The following is a 19,759-nucleotide window of genomic DNA, read 5'->3' as shown; positions in this document are numbered from 1 at the left end:
TACGAGCGCGCAAAGGGTTTGGTCCTCCTGGATGGGAAACGTTTGCTAAAGGACTCGCCAAGATGAGTGCTCCCGAAGATCTGGTAAGAAACGAAAAGAAAAGAACCGTTCTCAGAGAATTTAAAGCAAGGTCTAACCCTATACCAGAACAAGATGACCAATGGATTACCCCTATCCCACCCCTGACGGAAAGAAAATTCCACCCAAGTCCTACACGAAGTGCAACGCGTAACGCTAAGGAACAGATGCGTCAAAGATGGTTCAACTTTACTTAAGCAGTAATTATTTGTACTAGGAAATTCATGAATAAAATAATACCAGTTTGATCGTTACATGGTGTTCATTGATTTTTGTCTGGAACTTTGGTGTTTGACAAGCCTTTTCCTCAGATACTTGTATAAGTATCCAAAATACTTAGTGATAAAAATAATACACTAAACGATCGTTTTTCCTTGTATTTTTAATAAATCGGTTTACAATAGTTTTCATCGATACGTTACGACAACGATTGATTACATAATACAAGCAATAATGTCCACACACATTAGAATTTAGACTTTGAAGGTCTTGGTGATTATAAGTCCAATGATGACTATTCCTTTCTAGAAACTCGAGAAAATGTTGACTGTACTCTTGAGGCTTCAATCCATAGGAATCAAAAAATTCTCCCTCTTTATCTTGAGTGAAATAAAACGCACACCAATGAGAACCGGGGCGTCCTTTAGGGTCCACGTTGGCCACGAAGGCCGCTGGGTAATGTTTGATCTTGTTCGGTAGTTGGTCTGACGGAAAAACTCCTTGAAAGATAGGGTTGGTGATGGGATCCCTTTTTAATACTGCCGCAATCTGTCTCGTGTTCATGTTTAACTCGACCAGTTAAAAGTCACGTTTCGGTTCTCATCAATCTCAATCAAAGAATCAAACTCGTCGTAGATGATGCAGTTGACTGTCACAGGTAGGGGTTTCGCAAACTGAATGCCGATGCGAAGGTTACCTTGTTTTATAGGGGAAATGTGAGGTCCAGCAGTCCTTGGTTATGAAACAGACTTCCCGTACCGGTGAACAAGAAACCTATTCCGTTCATAAACCTGTACGGCACAGATTTCCAAGAAACAGAGTGCTAGTCAACGGAAAAGATTATCAATTCCAAGCCGACTTGGTAGATTTGACCTCTTTGAGTCGATTCAACAAAGGATACAAGTATTGGTTGACCCGCATCGATGTTTTCTGGTAGGTTTCTTGTTTTTTTGAGCCAATCTTCGATTTATTTATGCGTTACTTTCTTGAAACCTTTTTGTTTTAAAGCACGGTTTTACAGGGCATCCACAACCGAAAAACTTGCGACGTTTTCGAGATCGTAGTAGATTTTCTGCAGTTCGTCCTCCATCAGTAAATTCCGAGTTTTCTACTATAATCTGACCCCAACAGCAGGCCAGTATGCAACGAACTCGGTTGAAGTCTCGTTACAAACCAATTTGGTAAGAAGGTGGAAGAAAACCCATCCTCTATCCGTACAGCTAGAAGGTAGAGACAGAAATGATCCAATTCGAGAACGTGTTCTCTTAAAAGAGGTACTGAAACAGTTCTTCCCATTCCCTCTCGGTGACTTGAAGTTTCTCGGCAAATCTTATGCACGTCAATAATCTTCCCATGTTATACTTTGTGTTGGCTTGAGCAGACATAAGTGTGAGAGCTTCTACTCTGTTCTTAGGAGTAATATCTCGATTGAATTCTCGAACCATGGCAGACCAGTTGATATTGGAATGCATCTTGCGAGCTGAGGATCTTAGTATCTTAATAGACTCTATTCAATACCGAGTACAAAGTCCCCATGGTTGATAGTCGATATCCATAGGTTTTACTTCTTTTCTTAAAAACTCTTCTGGACAGTGTATTGGAACTACGTGAGTTTTGACTTCGTTGACTTTGTCAAACAGAATGATCTGAGCTTTTTCAACAGTACTGAGTTCGTTATCAAAATGTAGAAGTTGACAGCGTAGTGGATAGTAGATAGGTTTTCCAGTAGCAATGAGGCGGAATATTCATCATGTAGCATAGCAAGGACCGGTCTCAAAACTTCTTCTGCTTGGACAAAGTCCTTGGCTGGATCATAAAATAAGTTCCAAGATTCTTCTTCGATTAACATGTTGTATTTGGCTTGGATGGTTTACTTCACAACCATAACACTGTCTCTGTCTTTCGGTATAGATGGGTTCCACGCATTCATCAGCGTACACCAAGTGGACATGCTGGAAATCAAAAATTAGAAGCGATTTCTTTCAAATATATCGACTTCATCGACGCGAGTACTTGCCATCTTGCTTATTTTACTTGGTTGAGTTTTGGAGTTAAAAATTCAAATTCCGCGCGCTCTATAAATTGGATTGATAAACAAAAGACTTCCCCCAACTGGTTTAACAAGTGTAGGGACCAGACCTAGACACGCGTAACTCAGCTTTCATTTAATTCGTAACGACTCTCATTACATCTCGTCATTGAAGACTTTGTACAGTTTATGACCTTTGTATGGTTTATACGCTATTGTACGGTTCTACAACGAGAAAGTTATATTCTTAACATAAGACTTACAAATCTGAACGTAAGAAAACCGGAATGTACCTCAAGTTTGGCCTACAATGATGACTTTTGATCCTCTAACGTCCTTGCTACGTTCTTGCTACGTTCTTGCTACGTTCTTGCTACGTTCTTGCGCATGGCGAACTATGTTACCGCTGACCATATCTTACAACAAGACAAAACACTCTGTTCGTCATTTTGTGGTAATGGTTTAATAAACATTTGATGTGCTCGTCCTTTTATTGATGAATAATTACTTATGCCCGTCAAAAATCCGGATCGTAACTGGAATATCTGTAAACCATATGGTGACCATTTCCTTTGAAGTATGCGCGCATATCTCGTGTACATTAGTTTTGCGTATCCAGTAATGCGAGCTCGAAAATCAATATCAAAATAGCTTTTGTACGGTTATCGACCCTTACGCTATATAACTATCTAACGATTAATATACGTTGTTTTTCTATCGACCACTATCTTTTGAAGCAAACAGGAGCGCCCCAAAAGTAAACGGCAAAAATGAATGATCACAATATATGTTTTTTTTTAAAATTATGTCAATGTTTTGTGCTAAAAAATGCTTACAATTTATTATTACCATTTATATTTATCTACAAATATTTGAAAATTTAAAAATGATAATATCTGAAAACCGGCGTGTTAATTAAAAACATTGTGCGCATATTTGCCAGGGAAATACAATTCATGCATATGTATGTAACATATTTTAAGACCCATTAATTATAATAATAACGACTTTATTTAAAGAGGGTAATACACAATAGCACACGAAAACTGTGTATCCAGTGACCCTCTGATTCTAAAACTCTATAAATATATCAAAAGCATAAAACACCTACTTGCAAGAATGTTAAAAGACAAAAGTAAAAGTTCAGACTCAGTGATCTTCTTTTGTTTTTTAATATAATTCCTATCCCAATAAATCACTGTTTTATTTTCGTATGACCAAGTTCTTGCAAGTAGGTGAAATAAAAGGTACCCTAATAGTCCCCTTCACAGTTCCCTGCGCCATCTTGAAAGGTAGCCGTGCTTTTGCATCAAATTGAGACGAACAGTGAGCTTGCAATGATAGACACCTGTTTTTAACACATTGAACAATTATTCACGTCTCTATCATGGCAAGCTCACCGTTCGTCTTGCTTCGATGCAAAGCCACGGCTAGCTTTCAAGATGGCGCAGGGAACTGTGAAGGGGACTATTGCTCTATAAGAATACATAGAAATAGCACAAATATTACAAATCCCTTATTATGATTAAACTTAAAATTCTATAAAAAAGATTAATTAATCAAGTGTACTAAGAAGAGAAAGAAATATGTATATATGATTGATTAATTGATAAGATAAAATTAAAATAAGATTATATAAAAACCCTTAAATCTAATTTCTGCTTAATTCTGAATCAAAACATTGAAATGAGAGAAGAGACACGAGAAGAGCGTAGGAAACCACAACGCGTTGATAATCTTTAATGAGGGTAAAACCTACTCAGTGGTTTTCAGTATGGCGCTAAATAAGAATATCATGACAACAATTAACATTACAATATTACGATTAAAATATATATGAATAAACAGAAATATGCATAAAAAGATAAATTGAATACGATAAGAAAAATGTAAAGAAAAAAAAAAAAAAAAAAAAAGAAAAGAAAAGAAAGAAAAAAAGGAAAAATTATAAAATATAAAAGTGTAATCTAAAATGTCTTATAATATACAATTATTTCAATAAAGTTAGTCACCTGAGAAACTATAAAGCTGAGGCCGGCAAGGATTATGGGTAGATTCATTTTACACGTTCAACCACTTGATAACTGTTTAAAGGCTTACGAATCTTTTACCGGTTACAGTCTCACCTCTTCTGAGCGTCATTGAGCTGCAGTTTGTATTAAAAAAGCTTTGTATATATATGTTTTTTGATATGAAAAGTTTCCCATGATGCTCAGTGATCTCAGCTTTCTAGGTTTTTGATGACTAACTTTATTGAAATAAGTGTATACAAAATATTCAAAAGCTAATAAACACTTTTGAGAGATTTCTTGAAACTATCGACTGATGTTATTTTCTTATAATCTAAGTTTAATAAAAGACGACGTTTCGACGTTTACGTAACGTCATTATCAAGTCAATAAGAATAAGAAAATACAAACTATATATAAGTAATGAAACAATGAAAGCTAATTACAAAAAGAAGAAATATGTACAAGAATAAAAGGTAATAAAAATGATATAACTAAAGGGAAAGAAGAAAAGGGTAAAATATGTCATTAAGTAAAAGTTTTGCATTAATGGAGTCACTTTGCACATTAAGAGATGGTTTAAGTCTTTTAATAAAAAGCATTTCAAAGACAAGGCAATTAAATTTATTGTCACATTTCCTTAGGACACAAAATTGTTCATTTTTGAATCCCAGGAGGCTTCCATGTTGTTCTCTGAAGTGATTACCAATAGCTGAATATTTATGTTCAACAATGCGCTGGTGAAGATGTCGGGTTGTCATGCCAACATAATCTGCATCACACAGATCACATTTAAATGTGTAAAGAACGCAATGTTGATTGACTAGGCTAGGTTTCTTTTCTTTAGGCTTGAGATCTTGTTCAAGTTTTCGGTTGGTAAATATCGGTTGAAGAGTGATATTGATTAATATTAAATAAATAAATATTTAGCTATTGGTAATTTCTTCAGAGAACAACATTGAAGCCTCCTGGGATTCAAAGATGAACAATTTTGCGTCCTAAGGAAATGTGACAATGAATTTAATTGCCTTGTCTTTGAAATAATTTTTATTAAGAAACTTAAACCATCTGTTAATGTGCAAAGTGACTCCATTAATGCAAAACTTTTTGTTTAATGATATTTGTAATCTCCCCCCTCCCTCCCCCCTTTTATTCATGTAATTACATCATTTTTATTACCTTTTATTCTTGTACATATATCTTCTTTTTTGTAATTAGCTTTCATTGTTTCATTATTTATATATAGTTTGTATTTTCTTATTCTTATTGACTTGATGATGACGTTACGTAAACGTCGAAACGTCGTCTTTTATTAAAACATTTTAAAAATATAGTTTTTTATCGCTGATCTTCATAGTTAATGTTTTAGTAAGTCGCTACTTATACACAATCTAAGTTTAATTCATTATATTCTTCTAAAGATTGGTATAGAAATCGCTGTTTCCTCAGTTAGTGTGAACTCTGGGAAGATGAAAATTATCTTTGGTGGTACTATCGTCGTGTACGGATTAACGAAGTACGTCATAGGTTTCCGAACACACGAGTGGAACTTAGAAATTTTGGTTCTCCTCACTTTAAAAAAAAAATTAAGTGAAGACACCAAGAATCGGCACCAAAGAACTACCAGCCGATTACTCGAAATTTGAATTTGAATAGAAATGCCCTGACGATTCCCGTACACGACGATACAACCTATTTGGTTCTAGTGTTATAAGATTGAAAATGACTATTGTAGCGGAGTGGTTTCCAGCTTCTCGAGTATTCTCCCAACATCACAAGTGTTTTGACCAGACTATCACGGAAAACGTTTTGATTCACAAGCACAAATTAGATTTAACAATTATGAAATAACAAATGCGCGAAAAGATCGATCGAAAAAAAAAGTCTAACTAAATTCTCTTTATGTGCCGTCTTATTCAAACTGACCAATGAGCGTGCGCGATAGATTAAAATATGACAGTTGCAATACTCGCGCACGCTAAAATGACGATAGCGTGTTTTGATACTCTCATCAAACATGGTTTTCCACCAATCATAATGCGCGTTGTATCCCAATAGGCGACTTGCACTAAGAGGTCACGTGGTCAAATCGGCCATTGCGGTTTGCATTTTACAGGATTTTAGCTACGCGAGAATGTAAAAAAAAAAGATGAACTAACTAGCTAAAAACTAGTGTGAGATGCGTCGGTTTTTCTAATGAAACAGTAATGATAAAAGGACTAATTATACACCGTGAAAAGATGAAAAAAAGTTTTTTTAGTAAGTAAGTTTTTTTTCGTCTTTTCACCGTGTATAATTTACCTTTTCATCATTACTATAAAAAAGATGGCGATTCGGGTGGGTTTTTTGGTGATAAAAGGTAAATTTATAGCGCACTAAATGACAATAAAAATCCCCTTTTCATGCAAGAAATATATTCTTAGTAGGTATCTAAAGTAAAGTTTTAATATTAACTCGCCAAGTAGAAAAAAAATATGGTCTTTTGAGCGATACGATGTGAAGACCTACGAAGTGTTTAGTCTTGTTTCGCCGGCTACATGACCTCAGAACATACCATATTTTTCTACTTCCTGGCGAATGACTAGCAAAAATCTACTTAAGGTATCTATTAAAAGCATATTTCTTGCGAGAAAAATGCATTTTTCAAGAATGAAGTTGAAAAATAATTGATGTTTTTCGACAAAAAGTCGTTGTTTTGAGGTCATGAAGTCGGCAAAACAAGACTAAACACTTCGTAGGTCTTCACATCGTAGCGCAAAACATACTATTTTTTTCTCTCGTTGGCGACTATAGCAAAAATATTCTTTAGATATATACTAATAATATATTTCTTGCAAGAAAAGGGGATTCTTATCGTTCTTTATTGCGCTAATTTACCTTTCATCACCAAAAAACTAACCGGATCCGCCATTATTTTTTTACATTCTCGCATAGCTAAAATCCTGTAGAATGCCAGCCACAATGGCCGAGTTGAACACGTGACCTCTTAGTGCAAGTGGCCTATTATTTTATAAAGACTTTTCTTGAACGATTTATAACTACAATCTTTCTTTAAATCCTTGTCTATGCATAAACAAGTTTTGCTTGAAAATGATCTACGAGTTTGTTGAACTGCTACAAAAACTTAGGAATAATTCAGAAAACTGTAGTTGAATAGAACGGTCATATGCGTCGCCAACATGGACTTTTTTGCTTCGATAAAAGTTTGTGCATGAATGGCATGCGCAGTGACGTTAGTAAGCGAATGCCATGCGCAGTGTGTCCAAAAAAATGGCTCCCAAGAGCTGGAGACAGTATGCCAAACTTAAGACAGTGGCACTAATCATATATATATATGCATGGAGAGAGAGATAAATGTATATTTATATAATTATTAATTCCCTTGACGCCAAGGGAAGGATATTGAAAGTCCCGAGGCCCTCGAGGCTGTGCATTCGTGGTTTCACTTGAGTTTGGAACATATATTCTGAAGCCATTCCAAGTTAGATAAAAGCACACACCATAGGAAAGGGACCTCGATTTTTTTCACCACAAAAAAAATCAGTAACGCGCATTTTTTCGACGTTTTTTAAATATCAAAATAACCAACGGAAAAGAGCGCGCTCATTGACGTTAGCTTATTTGTCTGTCCTTTCATCGATCATAGCCAATCAGCATGTGAGAAATAAACGATTTGCGCGTAACTAACTCTTACTGATTCCCACGCGTGCGTAGCATTGAACTGCCTCTGGCAGAGGTTCATCTTGCAGTAATAGAGAGTTTTAGATTGACTTTTTTCCTCCTTTTTCTGTACTTTACCTTTTACAAACCTTCTCACCAAAGACAACTATTCTTTTGTTTTTGTGGTTAGTCCGTCGATAGACGGCTAACCACTATGCTATCGCGTAGCGTGAACCACTTCCCCTCCCCTGGTAGGGCGAACCATTTTTCGCATTTTATGCAGTAAGTTTTTAATTTACTGAATCTATCAGTTCATTTAACTGTCAGAGCTTTCATTATTCATCTCTAAACAGTGGAATAACAGTTTTCATGGCCGATCTTAACAGCGAAATTGCAAAAACAAAACGGCTGACCAATTTGTGCCGTGCTGCTGTGGGCCACTAGACCTTCCCCCCTGGGGTTAATTGTTGGAATCGTGCCACAAATCATGCTTCCTGTCATCTATCCAGGTCATGTTCGGTCATACTTTCGATAAAATAGTATGCCATTTTCACTCGTGGATTACATCATCATTTAAACCATAATTATTTCTTTTCCTCGTGGCTCGAGTTGCTACAACAAATTTTCTGCCGTCTTAATCAAGTCCGGGCCAAAGTGAGAGCGCACGACAGTCTCGACAAGATAGTCTCATACAAAACAAACTCATTACTAAGATACTGAAAACTATGAATAAATAAATAAATATAAATATATATTGAAAAAACAATATTGAAAACTATTAGTATATTGAGCCTCCTAATTGGAGGATAAATGAGGCTGTAATTTACAGGATATATTCAGCTCTTCAGGGAATTTAATATAAACAAAGTAACAACAACAACAACAACAAAAAAAACAAAAACGCATTGTCAATTGTGAATTAAATCAGACCTTGAATCTCTTCCGATGAATTTTAAGATAATTCAGCCTTTTGCTCGTGGGATTTTCAAATTCTTTCTTAGAACAATCGAAAAACCATATCTTTGCAATAATCTAATATGAGTTTATTGTGATCGATAACGATCAACAAGGCAACATTGTCTTAAAACTATTTCTATTTCTCTGCAATCATGTGATAAATAGGTTCTTGCTATATATATTTATTTCAATAAAATTAGGCAACAAAAACTTTGAAAGCTGAGATCGCTAAGAATCATGGGAAATATTTCATATTCAACAAGTAAAGGTTTCGACACAAACTGCAGTAGTCGAGGATGCTCAGAGGAGGTGAACTTGTAACTGGTAGAAGATCTCAAGTCCATCAACAGTTATCAAGCGGTTGAAACATGTAAAATGTATCTACCCATAATCCCTGTCGGTCTCAACTTTATAGCTTTTCAGGTGACTAACTTTATTGAAATAAGTGTATACAGCAGATTTGAAACTGAACAACAAAGATTAATGAAAACAGTCGTTCAACGAGCAGCAGTGTTTATTCAAATGTAAAAGTTCTTAATAAAACACATGGTTCGAATTTTTTATATGGCATTAAAAACCTCCAACACTAATAAAACCAAAAATTTTAAATAAAATAATCGACAATGTACAAAAATTGAAAGTTATGAAAACTGCCTTAGACCATTCTGATCATCATGCGCATAATTTCCCATGTATGTACACTGAGGATTTACGTTTCACTTTTGACAAATTTTTAAAGTTCATGGGAAATACCCTTTCTTGATTTTATATACAAGTTCATTTCCTTGGTCCGTTCTGATCACATGGTTGAACTCATGAATTATTAATGACTTTGGAAAACTTTAGTATGATCTCTCCTGTCCTCATACCGTCTATTTTACTTCTTTGGACTAACCACATGCGCTTCTTAGAGCGCCTTTAATTATACTTGTTGGACTTTTTTGCGATTGTTTTTAAGCTATTTGAAATGATTTTTAAATTCCCAAGCACTACAACTTACCTATATTATCTTCTACTATTTCATTAGTGCCACGCGGTCCACATACTCTGATTTTTAAATGGTCAACTGACGTTTCACGTTTGCCGTGAACGTAAATCTAAAACTCTCTAATGAGTTGAAAAGACCCATATATCCCGATAGTTTTAATTTGATGGGTGAATATAGTTACGAGGTAGATTGAACTAAATCTCCCTCAATGATTCACGAGCGACAGTTAGTTATAAGTATCCCTTCATGATTGAAATTTAGCACATATTCGCTCGTGTTTCATTAATGAGGGAGATTTTGTTCTAATATTCCCTCATTCTTTTCATGAATGAGGGATTTTCGTGCGCCTAACCTAACAATATACTTGTATCAAATAGATAAAATATATTTTGAGAAATATACGACTTATCGTAAAAAATATGACCTGTTTTAAGAAATATACGACTTGTTGCTGAATATAAAACTTGTTGTCAAAATGTTAAACTTCTTGTCAAAATATAAAACTTATTGTCAAAATATAAGACTTCTTGTCAAAAAAAGCTCAACGAAACTTTAATTACCATGGTTCGTCATCTAATCGAATTTTATTGCTGAAAATTTGGTGCATATCGTCCTACCCCGATATTTTGCCCTTGCCCGGTTTTCTCTGACAATCACTCTTAATGACTCGGGTTGATAATCAATAATACCTCAGGCTCGGCATTTTCGGTGCTGCTGACCGTCGACCGCAAGCGTCTTCCATCAGCTCTTTTTCGCTTGAAGTTGTTCCTCTTAATCTTTAGCAGATTTCTCTGTAAATAAAAATAAAAATAAAAAATATTGAGGAAAGAATTACTAGAAAAAAAGTCTAGGAATATGGAGATGCGAGTATGTGAGAAGGGGGAGTAGAGTGGTGGCTTGTTCAAACATGATCAGTAAATCAAAATGTTTCATTGTTCACCACATTTAGATATAAACTTTAGCATAATTTAAATATTTCAAGAATTTTAACAAGTATCACTGGTTTTAACCTAATTTATATAAGTACAACGCAGTTATGAGTTTTAAAGGAGTAATTTAGCATTATGTTGATATATATATATATATATATATACACACTCGATTGCAGAAACGTTGTAGTATAAATTTATACATTTATACAAATACGTAATCAGATGCATATTGCAATTTTACTTTTTTAACCCTCAAAACCAATTGATTTATAATCTGTAGGACGTAAAACACGAGAATAAAATATTTTGACGTTCATTGAATGAAACAAATAATAAATAAAGCGAGTTTTCTGTTTTGCATATCATTAAATATACTGAATAAATTACGTATTTGTATAAATGTATAAATGCATACTACAACGTTTCTGCAATCAAGTGTATATATATATATGTATATTTGTTTGAGATCAAAAAGTCAAGACAACATTTTTCCCGACAAGCCTGTTTCGTGAATTGCTTCACTCTTCAGGGGATTTAATGATAAGAATATTCGTTACTATCATTTATATAGAAAAAGTATACATAATTAATAATGGTAATTGAACTGAGTGGAGTGCAATTTGGTCTGAAATCAAACGCACGATTACGAAATCGCACGACCGCGTTGTTGATAGACGCCAGTGGTGTTCGTTGCACAATCGCTGAATTCGATGAATTCACCTCTTGATTGACCTCTTGATTGGAGATTTCTCCTTCACTCTTTTGGTTGGGGACTTCTTTATATCCACTGATGATGTGAGACAGGTCTTTCCTTTGATTCTCGTCTATTTCATCGTAGTCATCCAGCGAAGATTCGCGAGCATGGCCTGTTATTTCGCAGATAATATTACGCGGTTGACTAGATTTCTTCAATTTCGACACCAGAGTCTTCCTCATACTGTGGTTCGTCAACCTTTTATTTGTCGTCAGGCAGGAGGCCATGGACTTCATGATAGTGCCGATGGTGTTTTGTCCCATTCGGATTTTATTGTACCACACATCTGCTGATTTAGGACGATTTATTATGCTACGATAGATTGGTCCTTTGTCCTTCATCCCTTCGGGTTGCTTAGACAACCACAGCTTGAAGAGTCGTACAGGATCTTTTTCTCCGCCGTCAGTGCTGTACATAACCTGCGGTGTGGTTCTTCGTCTGATTCTTAGACCACCACTTCGTGTTTTAGTGGGACTTTCACGAAATTCTACGACTTCACTGCCATCTTCTTGTTGACTTATAATCATGTCCTCGACGTAAGAGTCGTGGTGCTCCTGGCGGCCTCGTAAACCAAGTTGCTCTGTCAAATTCTTAAAGTTGACGTTTGTCAGGACTTTGGCATTGAAGTCACCCAACTGACCTTTTTCCCATAGAGCTGACTCTTCTTCTGGTGCCAAAGGCTGAGATTTGTTAGGCCTTTTTCCCTTCCCTTGTTCACGCAGAGAAATTGCCTTCGCGTTGAGGATTCCTTGTGAGCTTTGAAACTCCCTCGCTCGCACGATGCTCAGAGGATAACCTTTATCCTTTAAATGGCGTTCAATTAAACTTTGCATTACACGGAGAGATTCTGGCTCGTAGTCTTCTCCATCCCTTTACTTCACCTCGGCATAAAACTTAACGAGGACCTTGTCTAGTTCTTCTGGTGCCATTTTTTCGATGACGATGTTGTCAAGATGGCGGGATGTACACCAGCTTTCAAACACGTTCATCCACTGTTTTGTTGAGCGTTTAGTGTTCTTGTTTTCAGCCACCGACTTCAGTTCTTCTATGTCATTATTTGAAATTAGTGGAAATCTTGAAATATCGTAGTTTGAGGCTTCATTTGCCGTTGTTGTTGTTGTTTCATTTGTTTTGCTTTCGCTGGACTCGGGAGCGTGTGGAACTAGTTCAACATTATTTGAAAGAAAATCGGCATAATTATCGTCAAAAGAGACAACAAAAGATGGAAATTCCCCTGCCAGAATTTTTTCAGCCTCAAGAAGGTCATTGTCATCATCAAGATACTGTAAGCAATTAAAATCATCCATATTTATTGAGAAAAGTGAGAATTTTTGCCACGAAATTTTTTTCAAATTTAACATTTTGAGTCTTTTCTCTCTTGCAATCTGATTGGTTGATTTAATCCAGTCATGAAATCTGATTAGTTATTTTATTTTAGTGTTTCAATCTGATTGGCTGGAAAAAAGATGCGATTTAAAGTCAAAATAGTGCGATTCGTGATTAAATCACACTGCTGAGAACCAATCAGATTGCAGGATTTGCTAGTGATTTCAAAATGGATGTAATAAATTAGTGGATATAGTTTAGCTGTTGCGTAGTAACGCTTTGTTTCTGTGGCGGCATGAAGATACAAGTTCGTTTCGCTTATTTAATCTATCGACCGGAACTCTCATCATTAAATAAGCGAAACGAACTTGTATCTTCATGCCGCCACAGAAACAAAGCGTTACTACGCAACAGCTAAACTATATCCACTAATTAATTATGTATACTTTTTCTATAAAAATGATAGTAACGAATATTCTTATCATTAAATCCCTTGAAGAGTGAAGCAATTCACGAAACAGGCTTGTCGGGAAAAGTGTTGTCTTGATTTTTTCTTCTCAAACAAATATTCTGCTCTACTTCTATCGATGTATTGAGCACTATTTTACGGAAAATTGATTCACAGATTTCTTATATATATATATATATATATATATATTTTTTTAAATTTATTCATTTATATATATATATTTATCTATATATATATATATATATATATATATATACCGAATCGCTAAAACTTTGACACTTTAAAGATATATATACATATTTGTGTAACCCCCTTTTTTCTATTGTCATACCTGGATTTTCAAGGAAAGACAATAGGAAAAAGGGGATACATATATATGTATATATATCGCTAAATTGTCAAAGTTTTAGGGATTCGGTGTATATATATATATATATATATACTCGATTGCAGAAACGTTGTAGTATATATTTATACAAATATCTAATTTATTCAGTTCAAGATGATGGAATATTCAACATTTTTGATGATGATGTGTCTAAGGCAAATATGTGTCTATGAAAAAACGTTCATTAGCGTAAATCATTTAAATCTTCATTTTATTCAGATGCACTTAACGGTATTCCATGACTCAAATTCGATCTATCTTCATAACTCGCGACCCAAATATCTAAATGACTGGAAACTTTCTCATGTCACTAATATCGTGCATAGATTTCTAAAACATATGATATAAATTCGTTGATACGATTTATAGTTCCAATATTGGTTTTTAGATGACGTCACGGAAAAAATGACAATTGTATATACACCTACTTGCAAGAAGGTATTATCATACAAGAATAGAAAATTACTAATTTAGTGAGAAAGGAATACATTAAAAGACAAAAGAAAAAGTTCGGCTTCATTGATCTTCTTTTGTTTTTTAATATAATTCCTATCCCACTAAATCACTAATGTTCTATTTTCGTATGACAACGTTCTTGCAAGTAGGTGTATATGTTATCCTGTATGAAGTTTTATTATACCAGGACATGTATCCAGTTCCTAGTAGTGTCAGTCAGTACTTATTTTGTACTTAAAAGTAATTGTCAACGAAACCGAAAGCACCACCATTGCAGCCGTTACTGCAATGCATATGGTAAGTGTTTTATGAGTATCAGAGTACACTGGCGGGTCCTTTGGGTCTGAAATAAAGAAGAAAGAAAAAAACATTTATTGTATTCCAATTTATCATATCTAAATGAGAGGGAGGAAAACGAGAAGCAATGTAAATAAATAGCAAGGCCACTTCTTCATAGCATGTGCAGGATTGTTAGAATGACTTGATCAGCAAGAAAGAGATCTGACCCAACACATTCAGGCTTTGCTGTTTAACAGACAAAATAATTTGTGTGCTTATCCATAACTGTTATGCAGATACCATTGTCGGCTTACCCTTTGGTGTATGAACCTCCGTTTCTGTAACTAGATTAACAACAAAATAATAAAAATAAAAATAATCAATTCAAAAGATGAGTAAAAATGCAAGTTCAAGCAATTAAAAACTCACTTATGTTATTCAGACAGCAAGTGTGCATCGTTTTAGCATTACATGTTCTGAAAAAAAGTGGCAAGAGAAAGTGAAAGCGTGCACAAGAGAAATGGTGCTTACTTATTGAGAGCAAGTGTTTTGGTTAATAAATTTTTCTGTGACATTACGTAGTCATGTGCCTATTAAGAATATGTTGTTCCACGTTATGGCAACACTTTTTTGACGTCAACAACAGCAATTTTTTTTTTTCAAATCGTGCGCCGGATCCGTGCGTGCTATTGAGAAGCCATGTGACTAATAAAAATGAAGTAGGTTAAGGGATTCTGGGTAGTAACCCATGCATAACGCAAATCGCGTAAATAAATAACATAAATAAATAAATAATGGTTAATTAATAGTGGCATTTCAACAGATTGGCTCTACATCAAAGTAAACCGGTAAACCCTGAATCTTACGACAGACAGCCTGGGGGGACTCGAATCAGGGTCACATTGGTGGAAAGGGAGCGCAATTAAATAGAAGAAGGCAGTTTTGATCATGATTAAAAAAACAACATGACCACATAGCGACGAAAAGCACTCCATTAACACATGAATCATATCGTTCTATAATTAAGATGATAGTTTATTAATTACCTTTCGTGGACCGTTTTTCTAGCAGTTTCCGGAAAACGTGAAGGGCCAGTTCCTTTCGTCGGTTCTTTAGAAGTAGGATATAAAATGATAAATGAAAATGTAAATGAAAATATTTTGATATTTATTGTTAAATAGACAACAAAAAGTTTTCCGTTTTGGATACTCTGATCTAAACACACAAGATGCTCATAGAGCCAGAGAGAAGCGTAGGAAGCCATGATGGTCACCAGCGTCGAAAGAAAATAACGATTAATAAAGAATCAAGTAACGAACAGAGAAGAAAATAGCAGAATATCGGAATTTATGAGTGGATTGACGGATTTACAACTTGATTGACGGAATTAATGAATAGATATCTGATAATGACGGAATTATTTAATAAAGGATGTGTCTGGCTGGCTGGCGAGAAGGAGGGAGGGAGGGAAGGAGGGAGGTAGGAAGGGAGGGAGGGATGGAGGGAGGGTGGAATGGAGGAAGGGAGAGAGGGAGGGAGGAAGGAAGGGAGGGAGGGAGGGAGGGAGGAAGGAAGGGAGGAAGGAAGGGAGGGAGGAAGGGAGTGAGAGATATGGATGGATGGAATGACTGAGTTCGCGGAAACATCGAAAAACACAGTATATTATCTAAAAATATATAACAATTTAAAATTAAAATTGCAATATCAAATTTTTAAAAATTAATTGATTTTTTGAACACGCCTTTGGAAAAGTGCATTCAGCTTAGAAGTATAATACTTAGAAAAAAATGATACTTAGAAACATTAAAGCTATAAATTAAAAGACAATGCTATAGCTCACCAATGTTTCCATTTTTCTTTTCTTTTTCTTTAACAGTTAGTGCAACTGTGTAAGGCAGGACTCTGGTTACATCGTCACTGATACATGCGATGTACACGTTTGTATCGTTGACAGTGACGTTCTTTAGAGTAAACCATGCACGACCCTCTCTTGATATCACCTTCAAATGCCACCCGTTTCATGAGATTTGGTTCCAGAAATGAATTGAGGTAGGCTTTGTTTCTCCGTATATCCACATTGATAAATTGAGGGTCAGGCATGTTCCCTTTTTTTATGCCCCATGTTGCAGATAGAATAGCCGAACTGTCGGAAGTACTCCACTTGAATTGTGCAGTTTCAACAATTTTGTAAGTAAGCTCGGCAGGTCCAGTAATTCGACACATTACTACAAGCAATCAACGAGAAATAACGAGTCATTATTTTGATTGGTAGTGGCTTACCACAAGAGAAAAGGAACTAAGAGAAGGAATCCCCCCCCCCCCCCCCCCCCCCCCCCCTTTACATAGCATCGTACCATCATGTGCACATTTTAAGCTATTTTTAAACCATTGTTTTTATTGCACGCGCATTTACTGCGCTCGTTCTAGGCTGTTTGCTTACGTTTTTGGGGTTTTCCGTTAATTCGACTATGTCCTGAAAATGAATGTGCACGTTGGAAAGCTTGGCAATTGCAACAGGACAATGAAGTAGTAATTTGTTAAACTTTCAGGAGTATTTTTACATTTATTTTCCAAATCTTTCGACCTACATTGTCATCTTGAGGGCAGATTTGAACATTTGAATACTAAGAAAGCACAAGAAAACGTTAGCAAACAGCGTTTGAGCGCGCGCGTACTATGCGCGTGCAGAAAATCAAACTATCAAATAAATGATATCATTGGATAATATTATTAGAATAGATTCAAACAATAGCATCAAGTACGTTTGCACATGATGGGGCACGGGGATTCCTCTTCTATTAGTTCATATTCTCTTGCTTACCATTGTTAACTTTATTTCGATCTTGCATGCTTACGGTTTTCGTATCGTCTATATCAATTATATATAACTGGCACTGGCACTGGCACTGGCACTGGCACTGGCACTGGCACTGGCACTGGCACTGGCACTGGCACTGGCACTGGCACTGGCACTGGCACTGGCACTGGCACTGGAATTATACTCATATATTAAGAGGGAATTAGTTTCGTATTCAAGCGGTGAGCGCCAAAAACTATTTTTCTTGAAGAAAGGCTGTGTACGAGGCTAAAATCTTGTTATTCAGAAAGTTTAACTTGTTTTGAAGTGGAGATGAACGATGAAAGGAGAATCAAAGTGTTAACGCTGGAAGCGAAGGTTTGAGCTCCGTTTATATTTTATTTTTTCTTGCATTATCTCTTATCTTGACTCAATTCATCCCTTCTCAATCATCTTGTGAAGGCTCTTAGTTTTACTGTATTCTACATTATTGAAGGCTTTTTTTTTAATTACCCTCTCTCGTTTAGGGCTTCTTTCTTGTACGAACTGTAGCTTGTTACCCTTGAAGCAGCTTGCCGTCTTCAATCTTCCTGTAACTGTCTACTGATTTATCATTTAACTTTATAATTTGCGTGGAATTTTCCTAATCGTCGCAGCTTTTTAAACAGTGGCAATTCATTTTCATTTGTGAGAAGATCGATATACTCGGACCTTTGAACTTAGAAAGGTGATTGTTTGTATTTTGACTAGAACACAAACAGCTCTACCAGAAACTAACAAACATGATGAATTGCAGTAGCCTGTCTGCATCAAATGAGCAAGCGGACGCTCATTCCATTAGCCAAAAAAAGTTCTCCTAATAATATTTAATGTCATTTCATCAAGGGAGGAGAATCGGTGGAAACCTGTGACGGTATAACCTTACTCTTAATCTGCTTGTAATTTGTGAAACTTTTTAATTTTTTTAAACTATGATTTACTCTAGTGTGAGGTTAAATGCAAATAAACTAAATAAATAAAAGGCACCTTCAATATAGTGGACTTATTTCCCATACATTTCTTTAAAAAAGCATATGACAAGCACATACTACACAAAATGACAAACAACATATGTTTTTACAATTGAAATACGCTTCAAAACATGCATTTATCATAGTAGATAGGATTCTAACGTTAAAAAAAAGGTTTGAGTGTTACCCAAAAACGAAAAATTGGGATCAAAACTCATACCGAAGTTTAGATCTACTAGATCATTGTAATAATGGTCTGGTTGGGTGGGGAGTCACGTGAGAGAGACGCAACGTAACCCGGGAGATCCATTTGTTGTGTGAGCCTTGGGAGATTACTGTGTTTGTATGATGCGTCGATTAACCTATACCTCTTAACGCCTTTTAAAAAGTAGACTTTGCAAAGACAATGGATGGAACCTAAAGGAAAAACACGCGACGACGAAGCAGAAACCTCCTAGCTGATGATGAAGAACATTCTGATTCACGAAAGCAAGAAATCCGAGCGACTCGCATACACTGCCACCTTGGCGAGCCTCTAAACCAAACAATAGGCGCGCCATGGCGGGAAATATTCTCAATGGAAATCCTCTTAAGCGTAGAAAATGCAGGCCGGACTCGGCTGCATCGTCAAGCAAAAAAGCGAAAGAAGCTGTTATCAAGATGCTGAGCTTAAGTGTAGAAATCTTATGAGGAGGGATCCGACTCGTGATGACTCAGTCAAGTTTGCTTCACAGCATCTCGTTCACACAACGGACAGCAAGGCAAGTCAGAAAAACAGCCAGGAAAAACCAAAATCGAGAGACCCCGCGACTAGTTTTTGGGCACCAATTAACAAGATTAATACAGACACAGAAGAAAAACATAAAGACGCTGTGCGGAGGATTCATAAACTGGCAGGACCGGACGGAATTTGTCAATAAGCGTTCTCGAACCAAATCTTGGCGACACAAAACTAAAGACAAGCTTTGACACTACGCCCGCCGTCAAACTGTAGACAAGCTTATGTCCCTACAGTTAACCCTGATGAATAGGTATATAAACTCAGACCAGTTGGCCAGAAGAAGGAGCCCTCCGCGTGCCCAGTACCAAAAAAAACACTCACGAAGTGGAGAGATATATTGACTGACTCAGTCAAAAGTAAGATAAGACAGCGTTTGCTGATCCCACACAAGCTGAAGTTGGAGGATGATTGCGGACCTTAAACATGATGCCATTAGACTCCTGCCATGATAATCTCAGTCTGTCTCAACATAGAAGGGAACTTCTTGGGGAGACTTAATCAGACCTGTTTAACAACAAATTATAGCACCCTGTGTGCTCCCCGACCATCCCACATTATGGGATGCTGTTGGTGACGGCGAACTGCAATACTAACTAGGCAGCCTCAAGGGGGGGGGGGGGGGGTGGG

General features: G+C 36.2%; 2 protein-coding genes across 2 annotated transcripts; both read right to left on the bottom strand.

Moving 5' to 3' along the window:
- Positions 1–9,448: 9,448 nt before the first annotated feature.
- LOC148913738 (uncharacterized) lies at positions 9,449–15,182 on the bottom strand. The gene is made up of 4 exons (XM_089035298.1): positions 14,974–15,182; positions 14,859–14,888; positions 14,493–14,608; positions 9,449–10,731 (listed from the first exon to the last, which is right to left on the bottom strand). Exons 1-4 carry the CDS (start codon positions 14,999–15,001, stop codon positions 10,600–10,602), a joined length of 306 nt encoding a protein of 101 aa, XP_088891424.1. The 5' UTR covers positions 15,002–15,182; the 3' UTR covers positions 9,449–10,599.
- On the bottom strand, positions 11,407–13,587 carry LOC148913739 (uncharacterized). The gene has a single exon (XM_089025941.1). The coding sequence runs from the start codon at positions 12,457–12,459 to the stop codon at positions 11,407–11,409; it is 1,053 nt and encodes a 350-aa protein (XP_088882067.1). The 5' UTR covers positions 12,460–13,587.
- Positions 15,183–19,759: the final 4,577 nt, after the last annotated feature.

Source organism: Actinia tenebrosa, unplaced genomic scaffold, assembly GCF_029948245.1.
Source record: "Actinia tenebrosa isolate PJP-AT-01 unplaced genomic scaffold, QUT_ActTen_1.0 PGA_scaffold0__85_contigs__length_37466705, whole genome shotgun sequence".
NCBI classification, from domain to species: domain Eukaryota; kingdom Metazoa; phylum Cnidaria; class Anthozoa; order Actiniaria; family Actiniidae; genus Actinia; species Actinia tenebrosa.
Note: the sequence above shows the minus strand (reverse complement) of the source record. Positions and strands in the feature narration are given on the sequence as shown.

Coding starts and splice junctions, on each gene's coding strand:
- LOC148913739 (XM_089025941.1), bottom strand. CDS start 12,459: ATGCAAAGTTTAATTGAACGCCATTTAAAGGATAAAGGTTATCCTCTG.
- LOC148913738 (XM_089035298.1), bottom strand. CDS start 15,001: ATGCACACTTGCTGTCTGAATAACATAA. Junction 14,609..14,858: donor GGAGGTTCATACACCAAAGG/GTAAGCCGACAA, acceptor TCTTTATTTCAG/ACCCAAAGGACCCGCCAGTG. Junction 10,732..14,492: donor CAATTACTTTTAAGTACAAA/ATAAGTACTGAC, acceptor TTTTATTTACAG/AGAAATCTGCTAAAGATTAA.